The sequence below is a fragment of the Nicotiana tabacum genome, chromosome 1 (assembly GCF_000715075.1).
Source record: "Nicotiana tabacum cultivar K326 chromosome 1, ASM71507v2, whole genome shotgun sequence".
In the NCBI taxonomy this organism is placed as follows: Eukaryota; Viridiplantae; Streptophyta; class Magnoliopsida; order Solanales; family Solanaceae; genus Nicotiana; species Nicotiana tabacum.
Window position 1 is genome coordinate 211,787,104 of NC_134080.1, and position 17,794 is coordinate 211,804,897.

Sequence of the window (17,794 nt, forward strand, 5' to 3'; positions counted from 1 at the left end):
AGACTATGTATTCTTTTCATATTTTTAGACGGATTTTTAGATGCTCATGACTGGTGACACCCCGATGTCGGGCTCTGTTGTTTCCGCATTGTTCTATTCTACTCTATATTTTGGGATTTATAGCTTATTAATAACTTTAAATGAATTATTATCTATGTTTAGTTGGTTTGGGGGGGGGGGGGGTGTCGGCTGACCTAGTTTCACGATAAGCGCCATCACAATCGGGTCTGTTTTAGGGTCGTGACAAAGGATTTTGTATCCACATGGTGCATGATATGAATTGAGCGAGAAGATTGAACTTCAATTGAGTATGATAACAGTAGCATTTCTTAGTCAATGTTGCTGAACGGCCAAACACCTTAAATGATAAGAAGAATACAACCAATACAACGAAAAGACACAATGTTATCAATAACTACGAGAACAGGAGCATGCACCACGCAATCGAAAAGATCTTTTACCATCTCTTAAACTCATTTGCCTTCACCTTTAACCTACCATCACGTCACTAAATATGAGGTGAAGCAAGACTCTCAAAGTAGAAAGCCATTTGAACTTGACGAAAATCACCTGACATAAAATCGAGTCGTTTGAATGATGCATTCCTTGAACTGTACTGCATTAGCTCTGCGCCAAGCTGCAACAAAACTTCATCGCCATTCTCTGTCACAAACAATGGTAAGATATAATCCCTACGATCAACCGGCAATGACATGGTAACCAATTTAGTCCAAGATTTCTCGACACCATACTCCTTCATTACCCACATATCTGCCTTTTTTGGTTCATAGTTGCAACAAGCAACTAAATACCCTCTTGAAACACCTAATGTCCAATAAATACCTTCATCTTCGTATCTCGGCAGAGCTATTTTACCATATTGCCCTGCAGCCAAATCCAAAGTAACAATCTCCCAAGAATCACTCGAACAATAATTATAACATGCTTCCCAATGAAGAGCCCCATTTACAAACACACCCAACTTTCCATTAATATTACCACTATTAAAACCCTCAACAGTTGACCAAGATTTAGCCTTTAAGCTATAAACCTTAACCATGTTCTCATATCTACCCTCAGCCCGAGGAAAACTAAAGATTTTCACAACCTTATAATCTTCATTACATGAATCATAACCAAATCCATATCTAACATAACAACCACCACTATTATCTTTCAGCATTGAATCAGGAAATACATTAAAATTTCCAGTACATGGGTTGAATAACATTAGTGTAAATCTATCACTAGTTAAACAAATTAACCCATTGCAAGAACCCAAAATTTTGGTCTTCTTTTTTCTAACCGGTCGGCCTGGTGAATTATTACCAATATTATAAGAAATAAAACATGTTCCTTCCATTCCAAAAAAATTGTCTTAACTAAACCATATTTGTATTGCTACAAATTTTCTAAAAGTTGTTATTTTAAATCTATCGTAGTATTTGTATAACTATAAATATTTTCTATTAAAAAAATATTGAAATAGACTAATAAAAAATATTATCAGTCCTTTTGAAATAGAGGGAGTATAAGTTAAGGTGTTTGTTAGATTTGATTTTTATTTAAAAAGAAATCAAACTAATTATTAGATGTGATTTTCTTGGTTCCAAATCTTTTGTGGTATTTTTATTTTAATTTTTTCAGTTACTTTTTTGTTACATGAAGTACAAATTCAATCAATTCAATTAACTAGTTATACAAAAACAACTAGACTTATTGATAAAATTCTCCACAAATCAATATATAATATATGAACCTGTTATAGTAATTATGTTTTCCCTTTATCCTAATTTATGTGATGTTGTTCGTATTTCGAAAGTGAAATAAATTTTGTTTTATTTCGATTTATTTATATGTCTTCTAAATATTTTAAATTGTTAATTTTTTTTAGTAAATAAAATTTTATTTCACCAAAGAAATTATGTGCGGTATCTAAGCAACAAAAAGATCTAGAGTTAGGCATGAAGCCTCAAAACTCTCAGCAACTACAGAACTTCTAAGTAGTTACAAATCATTCGCCTACTATAATCTACTGTAACAACCGATCGAGTAAAAGTTTAAGCTTTCAAGCCTCCTGGTCATCGTATGCTTCATGCTCCCTCTAGAGAATATGTCTTGAATCACTTATCTTGTAATTATCCCAACACTTCTTCAGTTATTCTGAAATACCCTTAGATTCCTCTCTTGCCAAATGTAGTAATCACAACCTGCAAAGGCCATTCTATAGATCTTAGCATTGATATTCTTGCCTTTCATCTTGGTAACAACCCAGTGTAGTTCTTGCCGCCATGTCATCACCGGTCTTCTTATCCCTTGCCATAGAAATATCTTTCCCCATAATTCAGTAGAAATTTTGCACTCGAAAAAGAGACGTGTAATGGTTTCATTCTTCTCTTTACACAAGATACACTTCCATTCAATTACAATACCCCATTTGGCCAGATTGTCCTTTGTATTCAATCTACCCCAAGCAGCCAGGTTTAGAATGAATATCCACTTTGGAGAAGTATAGTTGTTGCTTGTCAATTTCCTCCGTGGAACCTTTACAAAGGTACCACATAACATCTAGTATATTTTTTTATAGAGAAGTTTTGCATTCGCCTTAGTTCATCAATATCAATACCAACATCTATGAGGTAATGTTTAGCTTTCCGTATCTTCAACAACATTCAAGAGACTTGTTTAGGTTCTATCTCCGAAATTTCTCTCTTCTTAGCATAATAAATGTGGAACCATTGAACCCACAACTTATCTGTTTTTCGGCATAAGTTCCACAATAACTTGCATATAGTTGCTCTATTCCACATCCTAACATTCAGAATATGGTAGCCTCCTGTTGATTTTAGCTAGTAAACTTTATCCCATGCTAGCAATACTTTTTTTGATAATGCAACAGCCCCAGTCCATAAGAATGTTCTGCAAGTTGCTTTAATAATATAAATAATTTTTTTGGGCAGAATAAAGATTTGGGACAGCAGGTTTGTATAGAAAACAAGTATTCTTTATTAGTTGAACTCTCTCAACATAGTATAAGTGTATGTCATTCCGTGAGGCTATTTTACCCAGCATATCGTCAACCAATGGGTAAAACTACATCACAGATAACCGTTTAGTGTTCAGCGGGACACCAACGTATCTAATAGTGTCACGACCCTAAACTCAGACCCGATCGTGATGGCGCATCTCATGAAAACATGGCCAGCCGACACACACCCAATTCATTTAAAGCAATTAAAATAACACAGATTAAGTCTTCAACATAATAAAAATCCCAAAATAAAGGTGAATATTACAATTTGCGGAATAGACATAGCCCGACATCAGGGTGTCACCAGTCATGAGCATCTACTATCCAAATGAAGACAAGAAAAGTCTACATTGTCTATTACAGAACTAAAATAGAGAAAATAAAATAGGGGGAGAAGCACTGGGCTGCAAACGTCGAGCAACTACCTAGTGAATCTCCGAAACTGCCTGAGCTGGAAGAAATCAACACTCGCTAGCGGTACCTGAAGCGCCTGAATCTGCACACAGGGTGCAAGAAATAAAGTGAGTACTCCAACTCAATGAGTAATAATAATAAGTGAAGACTGAGTGATAAGAAATCACGTAAAAGCACATCAATTTACTATAAAGAAGTAGTATAAAACTAGTAAAAGCAATGAAACAGTGAAAAAAAAGACACCTTAGTTCAGAAGAAGCTTCTTTGAAACACCTTTTTAATAGTTAAACAATTAAATAAAAAGCAGCTAGAACAGATAAACACATAAAATCCACCCCTCAGGCTCAATGTCAATAGAATTCGCCCCTCTGGCAATATCATGGAACAACACCAGCCCCTCGGGCTATATCTCATATCACAATGGGTACCCGCGCTCACTGGGGGTGTACAGACTCTGGAAGGGCCCCCTTACGGCTCAAGCGCAATATCAAGCCATCTCATGGCATAATCAATAGGCTCTCGGCCTCATATCAACAAGCCACCTCGTGGCGTACAATCTCAGGCCCTCTACCTCATAATCATAAATCAATGTATCCTCACAATACAGGCCCTTGGCCTTGCTTAGTAAGAATCTCATAAGCCACTCGGGCAACAGTAACACATGATGCACAACCCAAATTATCATTTGGAATATCATTTAATATGTTAAAACAGAGTAAACATGGTTGAGTTATGAAAACAGTAGAATATAGCAAGACTGAGTACAAGTATAAAGTCAAAACAGTGAGGAAATATCAGTAAAAATCACCTAAGAGTTCAAATAGTTGGCATGAGGCCCAAATATGGCATTCAACCCAAAACATGATTATAACAACTAGTTTTCAATCAAATACGCGGTAAAACAATCATTCGGGATGGACTAAGTCACAATCTCCAACGGTGCACGACCCCACGCTCGTCATCTTGCGTGTGCGTCACCTTAATATAGCACAACGATGTGTAATCCAGGGTTTCACACCCTCAGGACAACATTTACAATCATTACTCGCCTATATCCGGCCTAATCTCTAGCCCGCGATGCCCTTGCCTCTCGAATCGGCCTTCGGATGCTCCAAATATAACCAAAATCAGTGCAAAACCATCAAAATATGCTAAGGGAACAAAGCCCACTCGAAAAAATCAAATTACAACACAAATCCCGAAATTGGCCAAACCCGACCCCGGGGCCCACGTCTGAGATTCCGATAAAAATTACATCAATAGACTCCTTATCACTCTCCGAGTTCATTCATATCAAAATCACCAAAATCCAACCTCAAATGATCCCTCAAATCCCAAATTTTAGGTCTCCAATTATAAGCCCTAGTTCGTCAGTATTAGGCTTAAATTCCATGATTAATTAGGTGCAATTCATATTAGAATCGAATATTAAGTCCATAAATCTTACCTCCAAGAGTTCCTCCTTGAATCCCTCTTCAATCCTCTTCAAAAAGCTTCAAAATCGCCCCAAAATGGTGAAAGTTAGCCCTAAAATCGTGGACAATGACTATTTAAACATTCTGCCTAGGCATTCAAAACCTTCTTCGCGTACGCAGTCAAAGCCTCGTGTTCGCGAAGCAAAAACTAATGTTGACCAAATTTTCCTCCTTCGCGAACGCGTCTGACCTCTCGCGAACGCGATGCTTCCTGACTCCAACCTTCGCGAACGCGGCTCCCCTTCTAGCGAACACGTAGCTCAATGGCCCCAGCCCTTCGCGAACGGGGAACCTCCCTCGCTAACACGAAGGCCAAATCTTCAGCCTCACCTGCTAACCCTTCGCGATCGCGAGAGTCCACTCCCGAACGCGAAGCACTGTTGTCTACAACACTTCAGCAGATTTTCTGCAACTTTCAACAACTTGAAATGGTCCATTTAACAACCCGAAACTCACCCGAGGCCCTCGGAACCTCAACCAAATATGCCAACATATCCCATAACATTATTCAAACTTGTTCCAATCTTCGAAATGCTCAAAACAACATCAAAACACCAAATTCGCATCGGATTCAAGCCTAAGAATTCCAAAATCTTCCAAATTCCGCTTTCGATCAAAAAGTCTACCAAACCACGTCTGAATGACCTAAAATTTTGCAAACACATCCCAAATGACACCACAGACCTACTGCAACTTCTGGAATTCCATTCCGACCCCTATATCAAAATCTCATATATCAACCGGAAAACGCCAAAATTCCAATTTCGCTAACAAATAAGTCAACATCCAGTTGAATTTTCCAACTTAAGCTTCAACAAAAGAGACTAAGTGTCTCAAACCTTACCAATTTTCACTCTTTTCTTTTTCCTTTCATTTTCTTTTAATTCCTAAATTAAATTGTAAAACCAAGATTATTTTAAGAAGATATTAATTAACCCTTAACAATAATTAACACACAAGATCAAATATTAAAATAAAATCACACAATTAAACAATAAAAATGACAAAACTACCAAAATTCATATTTTTGTGATTTTCATTCTTTAAAATAGGACATGGTTTAATTAATTCCAAAAACGCATAATCAAATCCTAAATATGCATGCAACAGGTATTTTGGTATTTTTCAATTTATTAAAACAAGGTAAACATTCACAGACAAAAATAATTATCCAAATGTCACGCAAAATTCTCAAAATTGTACCCAAAGACAATTTGTTTTATTTTTTGATTTCTTTTGGAGTAGTTTTCGTGAAGCAAAAATCACGTGCTTACAATATGTAGCACATCTTTTCAAATATGTGGAAAGGTCATGTATTTTGGCTTACTTAACTAGCATTTCATTTGTATATTTCGTCTTGATATTTTAGTGGACAAAGATTAGCTTCATTATAGTAATTATATATATTCCATGAGAGTGCACATTTTTTCCTTGTGGTACTGAGAAATCCATGGCTTAACCAGAAAGTCATGATAAAACTGAGTTTGTTTGAATTGCTTTGCACTCAGTTTTTCAAATCTTCCAAAAAGTCTAAAAAACTATTATTATTATTAGTATTGAAAACTAGAGTTTTGTCACGATTTATGACAACGCAAGTTCTAGCCATCAACTTTAAATCTTTAGATTTGTGGCCAAATTTCGACTGTCACATCTCCTTTAATGAGATTATTATTTGATTTAGAGTCGTCACTTGGGATAATTATATGGTGTCCCAAGTCACCGGTTTATTTTAAATCCCAAATCAAGGAAATTTAACTATGTTTTAAAGTCTGTGAAACCAGAAGACCGGGTAAGGAACTTTGCTGAACCCGGGAGAAGGTGTTAGGCACTCCTGAGTTCCGTAGTTTTAGCACGGGCGCTTTTAATCATACGTGGCTTAATTAAATTGTTGAATTACTCATTTTAGAACCTATGTGTATTTCACTTTTACCGCTTTTTAATTATAGAGTTTATGGATTTAATCTTTGAAACAGATTACTTGTGTGTAAATCCATTTTATTTAGGTCGTTAAAATAATATCACGCGAACGTATACACAATTAGTCACGCTTTATTAATTGTGAAGATTGTTTTTCGCCAAAATCGCACGAACTCGTACCTTGATTTATTTGTGGAAATCATAATTATGTCACGCGAATGTGTATACAATTATGATAGTAGATTGAATGCGCGCCTAAAAGCATTTTTACGAATATTCATTTTTAAAGATAACCATATCACGCGAACGTGTACATAATCACAATAATTGATTAAATGCGTGCCTAAAAAGCATTTCTATAGATGTTTATGAATCATTTAATCGTTCAAAGTCATATGTGTGAAGTTCGAATATTGTGGTACCTTTTTTGTGATTAAAACTTGACAAGGATTCGCCCAGCATTTATTCACGTGAGTATGAAGTCGTGAAGGTTCGTTGAATTTTGGGAAAATGAGATTACTTGTACGTGAAAGAAACAACCAATTAACACTACTTAAATTAATTAAAAGTTGAGTACACATGAGCTTCACAAATACGGGCCTGTGCTCGTTACATTGAGCTTGAAGCCCTAACAGTAGAATTGCAATTTATGCAATGTCCAGCTCCTTTAAGTTGTACCAATTATGTCATACATTTAATCATACGACACTACTTAATAATCAGGCAAAACTCTAAAATACATTTACATAATAAAATCAAATCATAATAATACAAGGATTAAACTAAACCAATGTTTTTCTTCTAAGAATGCAAGAATTAATGGATTTTCTTGAAAGGAAAAGTGCAAGGATTTTGTATGTCCGGCAGAGAATGTGTGTGTATGAGTGAAGGAATGTTATGTCTTATATAGGAAAAGAGTGAAGGAGAAAATGCATCTTTTGTATCAGAAAATTGATAAATGTATCTAATTTCAGTATCTTTTCTAACATATTTGTAGACATGTAATTTTTGACCCGCGCATTAGAATCACCTCTAATAGTCCTAGTATTTTTTAGGACATTTATTTGAATTTATTTCTATAGGATTTTACTTTATTACTAATTTTAATTCAATATACTTTTGTTTTTACCATGATTTTCAATTTTATTTTAAATATAATAATTTATATAAAAAATGATATATAAAAATATAGTTTCATAGTATGATATATTTTACTTTAATTAATCATAATTAATTTTAAATTATTTTTGTAAAGAAAAGATTTAAGTTTTCTTAATTGGTAGATTTAAAAGGGTTAAAGTCCAAAATTATAGGCCCAATTCGGATGCTAAAGAGGCCCAAATCTGGGCAGCCCAATCCCATAACCCTTTCAACCCAGCCAACCCAATCTCTTAACCCACGAAACCCACTGACCCGCCCCATCTTTTAATTTTTAATCTCAGCCGTCTAAAACCCCTGGATCCAACGACCACGATTAATCCCCACACCCCCAAATATAAACCTAATATTCACTAACCCTAACCCTAAAGACTACCCAAATCGGCGTCCCGCCTTTCCCAGCCTCTGCCCACGTCCCTTACCCCAAACTCGCCGGAAAAACTCGCCAACCCGGCGAGTTAACTCATGGTCCCTCTTTCCCTTCTCTCTTTCTTCCACGTGGCCTGACAAATAACCGATTTTGGTTCGAATCCGCGTTGTATTTTGCTCTCTCATACGTGAATCTCTTTCAACGGTAGATGATGGACGAAGGGTAGGATATGATTAATGAAAATTAATCATACCCCTCCATTTGCCCAATTTTTTTACCAAAAAGAAGGAGATTTTCGTAATTTTGGTGGGATTTTCGGATTTTTGAAGGGTTTTTGCGATTTCTTGCAAAGGAAGGAGAGAAGCTTCAAGAGAGGGCTATATATTTGGGTCTGGACAGAGATTTTAAGGGGGGATTTCTCGACAGAAAAAGCTAAAAAGATTTTAAGGACAGAGCTTTTCCATTTTTGAGTTTCAATTTGAGTTTTGGTATTGAATCGAGGTCGCTCGAGTCGTCAATTGCTTGCCAGTTGAGGTCCGTTCGAGATCGCGAGTTCCTCTTTCTTGGATGCTGTTTGTCATGGATCTTCACTGCCATATTTAAGTGTATTTGATTGCGATCAGAATTAATTAAGAGCGCTTTCAGGTTCATTTCTTCCTCCTACTCTTGTGTGTATTATGAATCAAAGCCATAGAGGGAGCCATTTAAGATAGACTAATCAGTAGTAGTTTCAGATTTAACTGATTTTTCTTGCTGATTTTGGCTGCTGGTTATTGTTACTCTATGAGTTTCCTTTTGGTGAGTCTCTTCATAAGAGTTTGAATGAATTAGAAATGTGTTTGATTCCATGATATCGCTTTACCGACCTTTTGTTTTCTTTGGTGAATAACGTTGAATGAGTTGCCTATTTTGAAATATGGTAAATGCTAACAATTTTGAAAGATTAACTCAAGTTCATTGTGACAGATTTTTTTTCTTTAATGAGGTTCTGTTATCTGATTTTTCTTCATGTCCCAACCTTTAATGCTAGGATTTTGCTTCATGTGGATTGAAAGGTGGTTCTAGTTATATATTAACTCGTTGTCCCAATTGGATTTGATGGTGAATCGACCTTAAGGTTGAAACAGTGTTTTGTAGTCCTTTATGATTCGAGAAATGAGGTTGTTGGCATGTTGTTTTGCTTTCCTTCGGTTGGTTTAAACCTATATTGAGTCGTGAAGGATCTTCAATTCTCCTAAACTGTTAGGTACATGTAAAAGTAAAGAAAGGAAGAAAAAGAATCTTGTGTTGTTCAAGAACTTATGCCACTATCTTTGCTACTTTCCATATAATCATCAAGTATTTTGAGGTGTGTTTCAATAATATGGATAGATGTTGTCACCATGAAGGCCTCCAGTATATCATTGTTATTCCCAAATTGCATGAGCTGTTCTAAAAAGCTATTTTTTTTTCATTTGAGTAAAAGCTACTGTTCTAAAAAATGAATATGGCTTCCAATGATGTCCAGATTGCAATGAAAATGGGTCAATTCGATGTTCGATTCGTTGTGATTCTTAAGGCTGTTTAAAAACTTTGTTGTTCCTCTTGGATTAATTGTTTTTTTTTGAGATGATGTCTGTTATGCAGCGGGAAGTATGATTGAGCTACTGATATAGTCATAGTGTTGGCTCCTCCTAATGGCCTTGATTCATTTTCCCTAACTTGTAGTAGTTATTACTATTTTAGCTTTCCTTGTTCTTATCTTCTATGAATGCCTACGGTGTTCTGTTAAATGCATTACCTTGCTGATTTAGCGTTGCTGGGTATGGAATTATTTGAATAGTTATGGGGCCATGGGAGTTGGGAGAGAGACTTGGCCTATTAGTGTTAATTTGCTTACTTACTTAGGAATTGGGCTTGGTCGAAATACATGAAAATAATGATAAGTTAATAGAACATGACCCCGAATTGAATTTCTTTTAGTTTTTTACTTATTTACTTATTCTCGTTTTATTATTATTCGCTAGGAGCATGTTAGGCCGGCAACATTTGGGTAGGAAATATTAGGATTTTTCTATTTGCTTGCTTTTAATTTCGGGGCAAGAGGTCGTTCCCCTAGTTGAATTTATTCGGGGAATGCCCTGAATGGTTTGTATATATTATTATCCGGGGTATGTCCCGAAGAACTATGTAAATATTTTGGAAGCCTTGTCGAACATGGTGGAGAAGTCGTAGTATAGGTTAGCTTAGGATTTTTCTTTTTCTTTCCTTTTCCTTTTATTTTATTAGGCGGGGACGACCTCAAGCCTCATGTGTGTTTATTCTGCTTTTCCGTGATTTTACTTTAACTTGAATATTCTAAAAGCCAATTAGATCGGGTACGCTACTGTACTAGTTATGGGACTTGGAGAGTGCCTAACACCTTCTTCCCGAGTCAAATAAACCCCCTTACCAAAACCTCTGGTGCGGACTTAGTTTTGAGTCCAAGTGTTTTAAAAAGAAAAATATTTTCTAAAAAAACCGGTGGCTTGGAACACCGAAATTACATGCCAGGTGGCGACTCTGAGTTTTCCTTTTGAATACAATCTTTGTCACTTTTTAATTAAAAACTCTTTTCAAGCTTTTACTAAATTACTTTTATTAATTTAAGAGAGTTTTCCAAAACAGTTGGCATGAGGCCCAAATATGACATTCAGCCCAAAACATGGTAATAATTTTCAAAACACAATGATATCAACAAGTTTTCTATCAAATACGCAGTTTAACAGTCATATGGGACGAACTAAGTCATAATCTCCAACGGTGCACTACCCCACACTCGTCATCTACCGTGTGTGTCGCCTTAAAGTAGCACAACGATGTGAAATCCGGGGTTTCATACCCTTAGGACAACATTTACAATCATTATTTACCTTTATCCGGTCCAAACTCTAGCACACGATGCCTTTGCCTCTCGAATCGGCCTCCGAGTGCTCCAAATCTATCCAAAAACAGATTTATACCATTAAAATATGCTAAGGGAACAAAGCCCACTCGAAAATAACCAATTTACATCAAGAATTTCGAAATTGGCCAAACCCGACCCCCGGGCCCACGTCTCGGATTTAGACAAAAATCACAAAACTAGAAGTTTTAAAGATGTTTTCGCTGAACTAAGGTGTTTTATGAGCTTTTACTGTTTTACTGCATTATACTGGTTTTATACTTTTTTGTTGTAGCATTATGCTGTGTTTACGTGTTATCTTATCGCTCAACTACCTTTACTTTTATTACTTACTGAATTGGCATACTCACATTACTTCCTGCACCCTATGTACAGATTCAGGAGTCTCAGGTCATGCAAGCAAAGGCTGAGTGCTTCCACAACAGGCTTGTTCGTAGTTGACTAAGTAGCTGCTCGGCGTTCACAGCCTAATACTTCTCCTACCTATCTTTATTTTCCCTTTGTACTAGCCTTGTATTAGACTATGTATTCTTTTCATATTTTTAGACGGATTTTTAGATGCTCATGACTGGTGACACCCCGATGTCGGGCTCTGTTGTTTCTGCATTGTTTTATTCTATTCTATATTTTGGGATTTATAGCTTATTAATAACTTTAAATGAATTATTATATCTGTTTAGTTGGTTTGGGGGAGGGGGGATTGTGTCGGCTGGCCTAGTTTCACGATACACGCCATCACAATCGGGTCTGTTTTAGGGTCGTGACAAAGGATTTTGTATCCACATGGTGCATGATATGAATTGAGCGAGAAGATTGAACTTCAATTGAGCATGATAACAGTAGCATTTCTTAGTCAATGTTGCTGAACGGCCAAACACCTTAAATGATAAGAAGAATACAACCTATACAATGAAAAGACACAATGTTATCAATAACTATGAGAACAGGAGCAGGCACCAGGCAATCGAAAAGATCTTTTACCATCTCTTAAACTCATTTGCCTTCACCTTTAACCTATCATCACCTCACTAAATATGAGGTGAAGCAAGACTCTCAAAGTAGGAAGCCATTTGAACTTGACGAAAATCACCTGACATGAAAATCGTCGAGTCGTTTGAATGATGCATTCCTTGAACTGTACTGCATTAGCTCTGCGCCAAGCTGCAATTCTCTGTCACAAACAATAGTGAGATATAATCCCTACGATCAACCGGCAATGACATGGTAACCAATTTAGTCCAAGATTTCTCGACACCATACTCCTTCATTACCCACATATCTGCCTTTTTTGGTTCATAGTTGCAACAAGCAACTAAATACCCTCTTGAAACACCTAATGTCCAATAAATACCTTCATCTTCGTATCTCGGCAGAGCTATTTTACCATATTGCCCTGCAGCCAAATCCAAAGTAACAATCTCCCAAGAATCACTCGAACAATAATTATAACATGCTTCCCAATGAAGAGCCCCATTTACAAACACACCCAACTTTCCATTAATATTACCACTATTAAAACCCTCAACAGTTGACCAAGATTTAGCCTTTAAGCTATAAACCTTAACCATGTTCTCATATCTACCCTCAGCCCGAGGAAAACTAAAGATTTTCACAACCTTATAATCTTCATTACATGAATCATAACCAAATCCATATCTAACATAACAACCACCACTATTATCTTTCAGCATTGAATCAGGAAATACATTAAAATTTCCAGTACATGGGTTGAATAACATTAGTGTAAATCTATCACTAGTTAAACAAATTAACCCATTGCAAGAACCCAAAATCTTAGCAGAGAGAGATAAAGATTTAGCAGGATTACTATGTTTAACCACAGTAAAAAATGAATCTTTTTCAAACCCCATGTTGTAAATATTGCAGATTCTGCCCAATTTAGAAACTGAGGCTATTACAGCAAGTCTAAAATCAGTCATTTTGGGGTTGTTTAAGGTAAAACTGACATGGGTTTTGTTGAATAAAGGAGATGAGATTAAAGAAAGCCATGATTTTGAAACAGACCTGAATTTCAAGAAAGATTTGATAGGTAACCTCAAGAGAATTTCAAAGATGATTTCTTGTGGTAATTGTTTGGCCAAAACTGTTGATATTTCCTCCATTTTTCTATGATTCAAATTGCTTACTATTTTCTTGATGTAACTATGGAGTGTGGAGCTGAGTTATATAGTGGACTTGTCACCCAAGCTTTCAAATTTGGCGTGCCGTCAAAATATTTGTACTTTTTTTTTTGGTCTCCTTTTTTCTAACCTGTCGGCCTGGTGAATTATTACCATATTATAAAAAATAAAACATGTTCCTTCCCTTCCAAAAAAATTGTCTTAACTAAACCATATTTGTATTGCTACAAATTTTCTAAAAGTTGTTATTTTAAATCTATCGTAGTATTTGTATGACTATAAATATTTCCTATTAAAAAAATATTGAAATAGACTAATAAAAAATATTATCAGTCCTTTTGAAATAGAGGGACTATAAGTTAAGGTGTTTGTTAGATTTGATTTTTATTTAAAAAGAAATCAAACTAATTATTAGATGCGATTTTCTTGGTTTCAAATCTTTTGTGGTATTTTTATTTTAATTTTTTCAGTTACTTTTTTGTTACATGAAGTACAAATTCAATCAATTCAATTAACTAGTTATACAAAAACAACTAGACTTATTGATAAAATTCTCCATAAATCAATGTACAATATATGAACCTGTTATAGTAATTATGTTTTCCCTTTATCCTAATTTATGTGATGTTGTTCGTATTTCGAAAGTGAAATAAATTTTGTTTTATTTTGATTTATTTATATGTCTTCTAAATATTTTAAATTATTAATTTTTTTTAGTAAATAAAATTTTATTTCACCAAAGAAATTATGTATGGTATCCAAGCAACAAAAAGATCTAGAGTTAGGCATGAAGCCTCAAAACTCTCAGCAACTACAGAACTTCTAAGTAGTTACAAATCATCCGCCTACTACAATCTACTGTAACAACCGATCGGTGTAATTACGCTATGAGTAAAAGTTGAAGCTTTCAAGTCTCCTGGTCATCGTATGCTTCATGTTCCCTATAGAGAATATATCTTGAATCACGTATCTTGTAATTATCCCAACACTTCTTTAGTTATTCTGAAATACCCTTAGATTCCTCTCTTTCCAAATGTAGTAAACACAACCTGCAAAGGCCATTCTATAGATCTTAGCATTGATATTCTTGCCTTTCATCTTGGTAACAACCCAGTGTAGTTCTTGCCGCCATGTCATCACCGGTCTTCTTATCCCTTGCCATAGAAATATCTTTCCCCTTAATTTAGTAGAAATTTTGCACTCGAAAAAGAGACGTGTAATGGTCTCATTCTGCTCTTTACACAAGATACAATTCATTCAATTACAATACCCCATTTGGCCATATTGTCCTTTGTATTCATTCTACCCCAAACAGCCAGGTTTAGAATGAATATCCACTTTGGCGAAGTATAGTTGTTGCAAGTCAATTTCCTCCGTGGAACCTTTACAAAGGCACCACATAACATCTAGTATATTTTTTTTATAGAGAAGTTTTGCATTCGCCTTAGTTCATCAATATCAATACCAACATCTATGAGGTAATGTTTAGCTTTCCGTATCTTCAATAGCATTCAACAGACTTGTTTAGGTTCTATCTCCGAAATTTCTCTCTTCTTAGCATAATAAATGTGGAACCATTGAACCCACAACTTATCTATTTTTCGGCATAAGTTCCACAATAACTTGCATATAGCTCCTCTATTCCACATCCTAACATTCAGAATATTGTAGCCTCCTGCTGATTTTGGCTAGTAAACTTTATCCCATGCTAGCAATACTTTTTTTGATAATGCAACACCCCCAGTCCATAAGAATGTTCTGCAAGTTGCTTCAATAATATAAATAATTTTTTTGGGCAGAATAAAGATTTGGGACTAGCAGGTTTGTATAGAAAACAAGACATTCTTTATTAGTTGAACTCTCTCAACATAGGATAAGTGTATGGCATTCCGTGAGGCTATTTTACCCAGCATATCATCAACCAATGGGTAACACTACATCATAGATAACCGTTTAGTGTTCAGCGGGACACCAACGTATCTAATAGTGTCACGACCCTAAACCCAGACCCGATCGTGATGGCGCATCTCGTGAAATCAAGGCCAGCTGACACATACCCAATTCATTTAAAGCAATTAAAATAACACAGATTAAGTCTTTAACATAATAAAAATCCCAAAATAAAGGTGAATAATACAATTTGCGAAATAGACATAGCCCGACATCGGGGTGTCACCAGTCATGAGCATCTACTATCCAAATGAAGACAAGAAAAGTCTACATTGTCTATTACAGAACTAAAATAGAGAAAATAAAATAGGGGGAGAAGCACTGGGCTGCAAACGTCGAGCAACTACCTAGTGAATCTCCGAAACCGCCTGAGCTGGAAGAAATCAACACTCGCTAGCGGGACCTGAAGCGCCTGAATCTGCACACAGGGTGCAGGAAGTAAAGTGAGTACTCCAACTCAGTGACTAATAATAATAAGTGAATATTGAGCGATAAGAAATCACGTAAAAGCACATCAATTTACTATAAAGAAGTAGTATAAAACTAGTAAAAGCAATGAAACAGTGAAAAAAGACACCTTAGTTCAAAAGAAGCTTATTTGAATCACCTTTTTAATTGTTAAACAATTAAATAAAAAGCAGCTAGAAAAAATAAACACATAAAATCCACCCCTCGGGCTCAATGTCAATAGAATTCGCCCCTCAGTCTGGGGGTGTACAGACTCTGGGAGGGCCCCCTTACGGCCCAAGCGCAATATCAAGCCATATCGTGGCGTAATCAATAGGCTCTCGGCCTCATATCAACAAGCCACCTCGTGGCGTACAATCTCAGGCCCTCGGCCTCATAATCATAAATCAGTGTATCCTCACCATACAGGCCCTTGGCCTTACTCAGTAAGAATCTCATAAGCCACTTGGGCAACAGTAAAACATGATGCACAACCCAAATTATCATTTAGAATATCATTTAATGTGTTAAAACAGAGTAAACATGGCTGAGTTATGAAAACAGTAGAATATAGCATGACTGAGTACAAGTATAAAGTCAAAACAGTGAGGAAATATCAGTAAAAATCCCCTAAGGGTCCAAATAGTTAAAACATGCCCAAATATGGCATTCATCCCAAAACATGATGATAATAACTAGTTTTCAATCAAATACGCGGTAAAACAGTCATTCGGGATGGACTAAGTCACAATCTCCAATGGTGCACGACCCCACGCTCGTCATCTAGCATGTGCGTCACCTCAATATAGCACAACAATGTGTAATCCAGGGTTTCATACCCTCAGGACAACATTTACAATCATTACTCGCCTATATTCGGTCCAAATCTCTAGCCCGCGATGCCCTTGCCTCTCGAATCGGCCTTCAGATGCTCCAAATCTAACCAAAATCAGTGCAAAACCATCAAAATATGCTAAGGGAACAAAGCCCACTCAAAAAAATCAAATTACAACACAAATCCCGAAATTGGCCAAACCCGACCCCGGGGCCCACGTCTCATATTCTGATAAAAATTACATCAATAGACTCCTTATCACTCTCTGAGTTCATTCAAATCAAAATCACCAAAATCCAACCTCAAATGATCCCTCAAATCCCAAATTTTAGGTCTCCAATTATAAGCCCTAGTTCGTCAGTATTAGGCTTAAATTCCATGATTAATTAGGTGCAATTCATATTAGAATCGAGTATTAAGTCCATAAATCTTACCTCCAAGAGTTCCCCCTTGAATCCCTCTTTAATCCTCTTCAAAAAGCTTCAAAATCGCCCCAAAATGGTGAAAGTTAGCCCTAAAATCGTGGACAATGGCTATTTAAACATTCTGCCTAGGCATTCAAAACCTTCTTCGCGAACGCGGTCAAAGCCTCGCGTTCGCGAAGCACAAACTAATGTTGACCAAAATTTCCTCCTTCGCGAACGCGTCTGACCTCTCGCGAACGCGATGCTTCCTGACTCCAACCTTCGCGAACGCGGCTCCCCTTCTAGTGAACGCGTAGCTCAATGTCCCCAGCCCTTCGCGAACGGGGGACCTCCCTCGCGAACACGAAGGCCAAATCTTCAGCCTCACCAGATAACCCTTCGCGATCGCGAGGGTCCACTCACGAACGCGAAGCACTGTTGTCTACAACACTTTAGCAGATTTTCTGCAACTTTCAACAACTTGAAATGGTCCATTTAACCACCCAAAACTCAACCGAGGCCTTCGGAACCTCAGCCAAACATGCCAACATATCCCATAACATTATTTAAACTTGTTCCAATCTTCGAAATGCTCAAAACAACATCAAAACACCAAATTCGCATCGGATTCAAGCCTAAGAATTCCAAAATCTTCCAAATTCCGCTTTCGATCAAAAAGTCTACCAAACCACGTCCAAATGACCTGAAATTTTGCAAACACATCCCAAA

At 36.4% G+C, this 17,794-nt stretch overlaps 2 protein-coding genes, 1 long non-coding RNA gene and 1 pseudogene across 3 annotated transcripts; 1 reads left to right on the forward strand and 3 right to left on the reverse strand.

Annotated features, from left to right (window-relative positions):
* Positions 1 to 403: 403 nt before the first annotated feature.
* On the reverse strand, positions 404 to 1,279 carry LOC142162957 (F-box/kelch-repeat protein At3g23880-like). The gene has a single exon (XM_075220194.1). It carries the CDS (start codon positions 1,229 to 1,231, stop codon positions 509 to 511), a length of 723 nt encoding a protein of 240 aa, XP_075076295.1. The 5' UTR covers positions 1,232 to 1,279; the 3' UTR covers positions 404 to 508.
* Positions 1,280 to 2,154: 875 nt separating this feature from the next.
* LOC142164756 (uncharacterized) lies at positions 2,155 to 2,568 on the reverse strand. The gene has a single exon (XM_075223273.1). It carries the CDS (start codon positions 2,566 to 2,568, stop codon positions 2,155 to 2,157), a length of 414 nt encoding a protein of 137 aa, XP_075079374.1.
* Positions 2,569 to 8,373: 5,805 nt separating this feature from the next.
* LOC107793669 (uncharacterized) lies at positions 8,374 to 11,933 on the forward strand. The gene is made up of 2 exons (XR_001649770.2): positions 8,374 to 9,010; positions 11,664 to 11,933. It is a non-coding gene; the product is annotated as an uncharacterized LOC107793669 (long non-coding RNA).
* Positions 11,934 to 12,082: 149 nt separating this feature from the next.
* Positions 12,083 to 13,466, reverse strand: LOC142182311 (F-box/kelch-repeat protein At3g23880-like; annotated as a pseudogene).
* Positions 13,467 to 17,794: the final 4,328 nt, after the last annotated feature.

Bases quoted from the DNA above. Each gene is read 5' to 3' on its own strand.
- LOC142164756 (XM_075223273.1), bottom strand. From the start codon at position 2,568: ATGTTATGTGGTACCTTTGTAAAGGTTCCACGGAGGAAATTGACAAGC.
- LOC142162957 (XM_075220194.1), bottom strand. From the start codon at position 1,231: ATGTTATTCAACCCATGTACTGGAAATTTTAATGTATTTCCTGATTCA.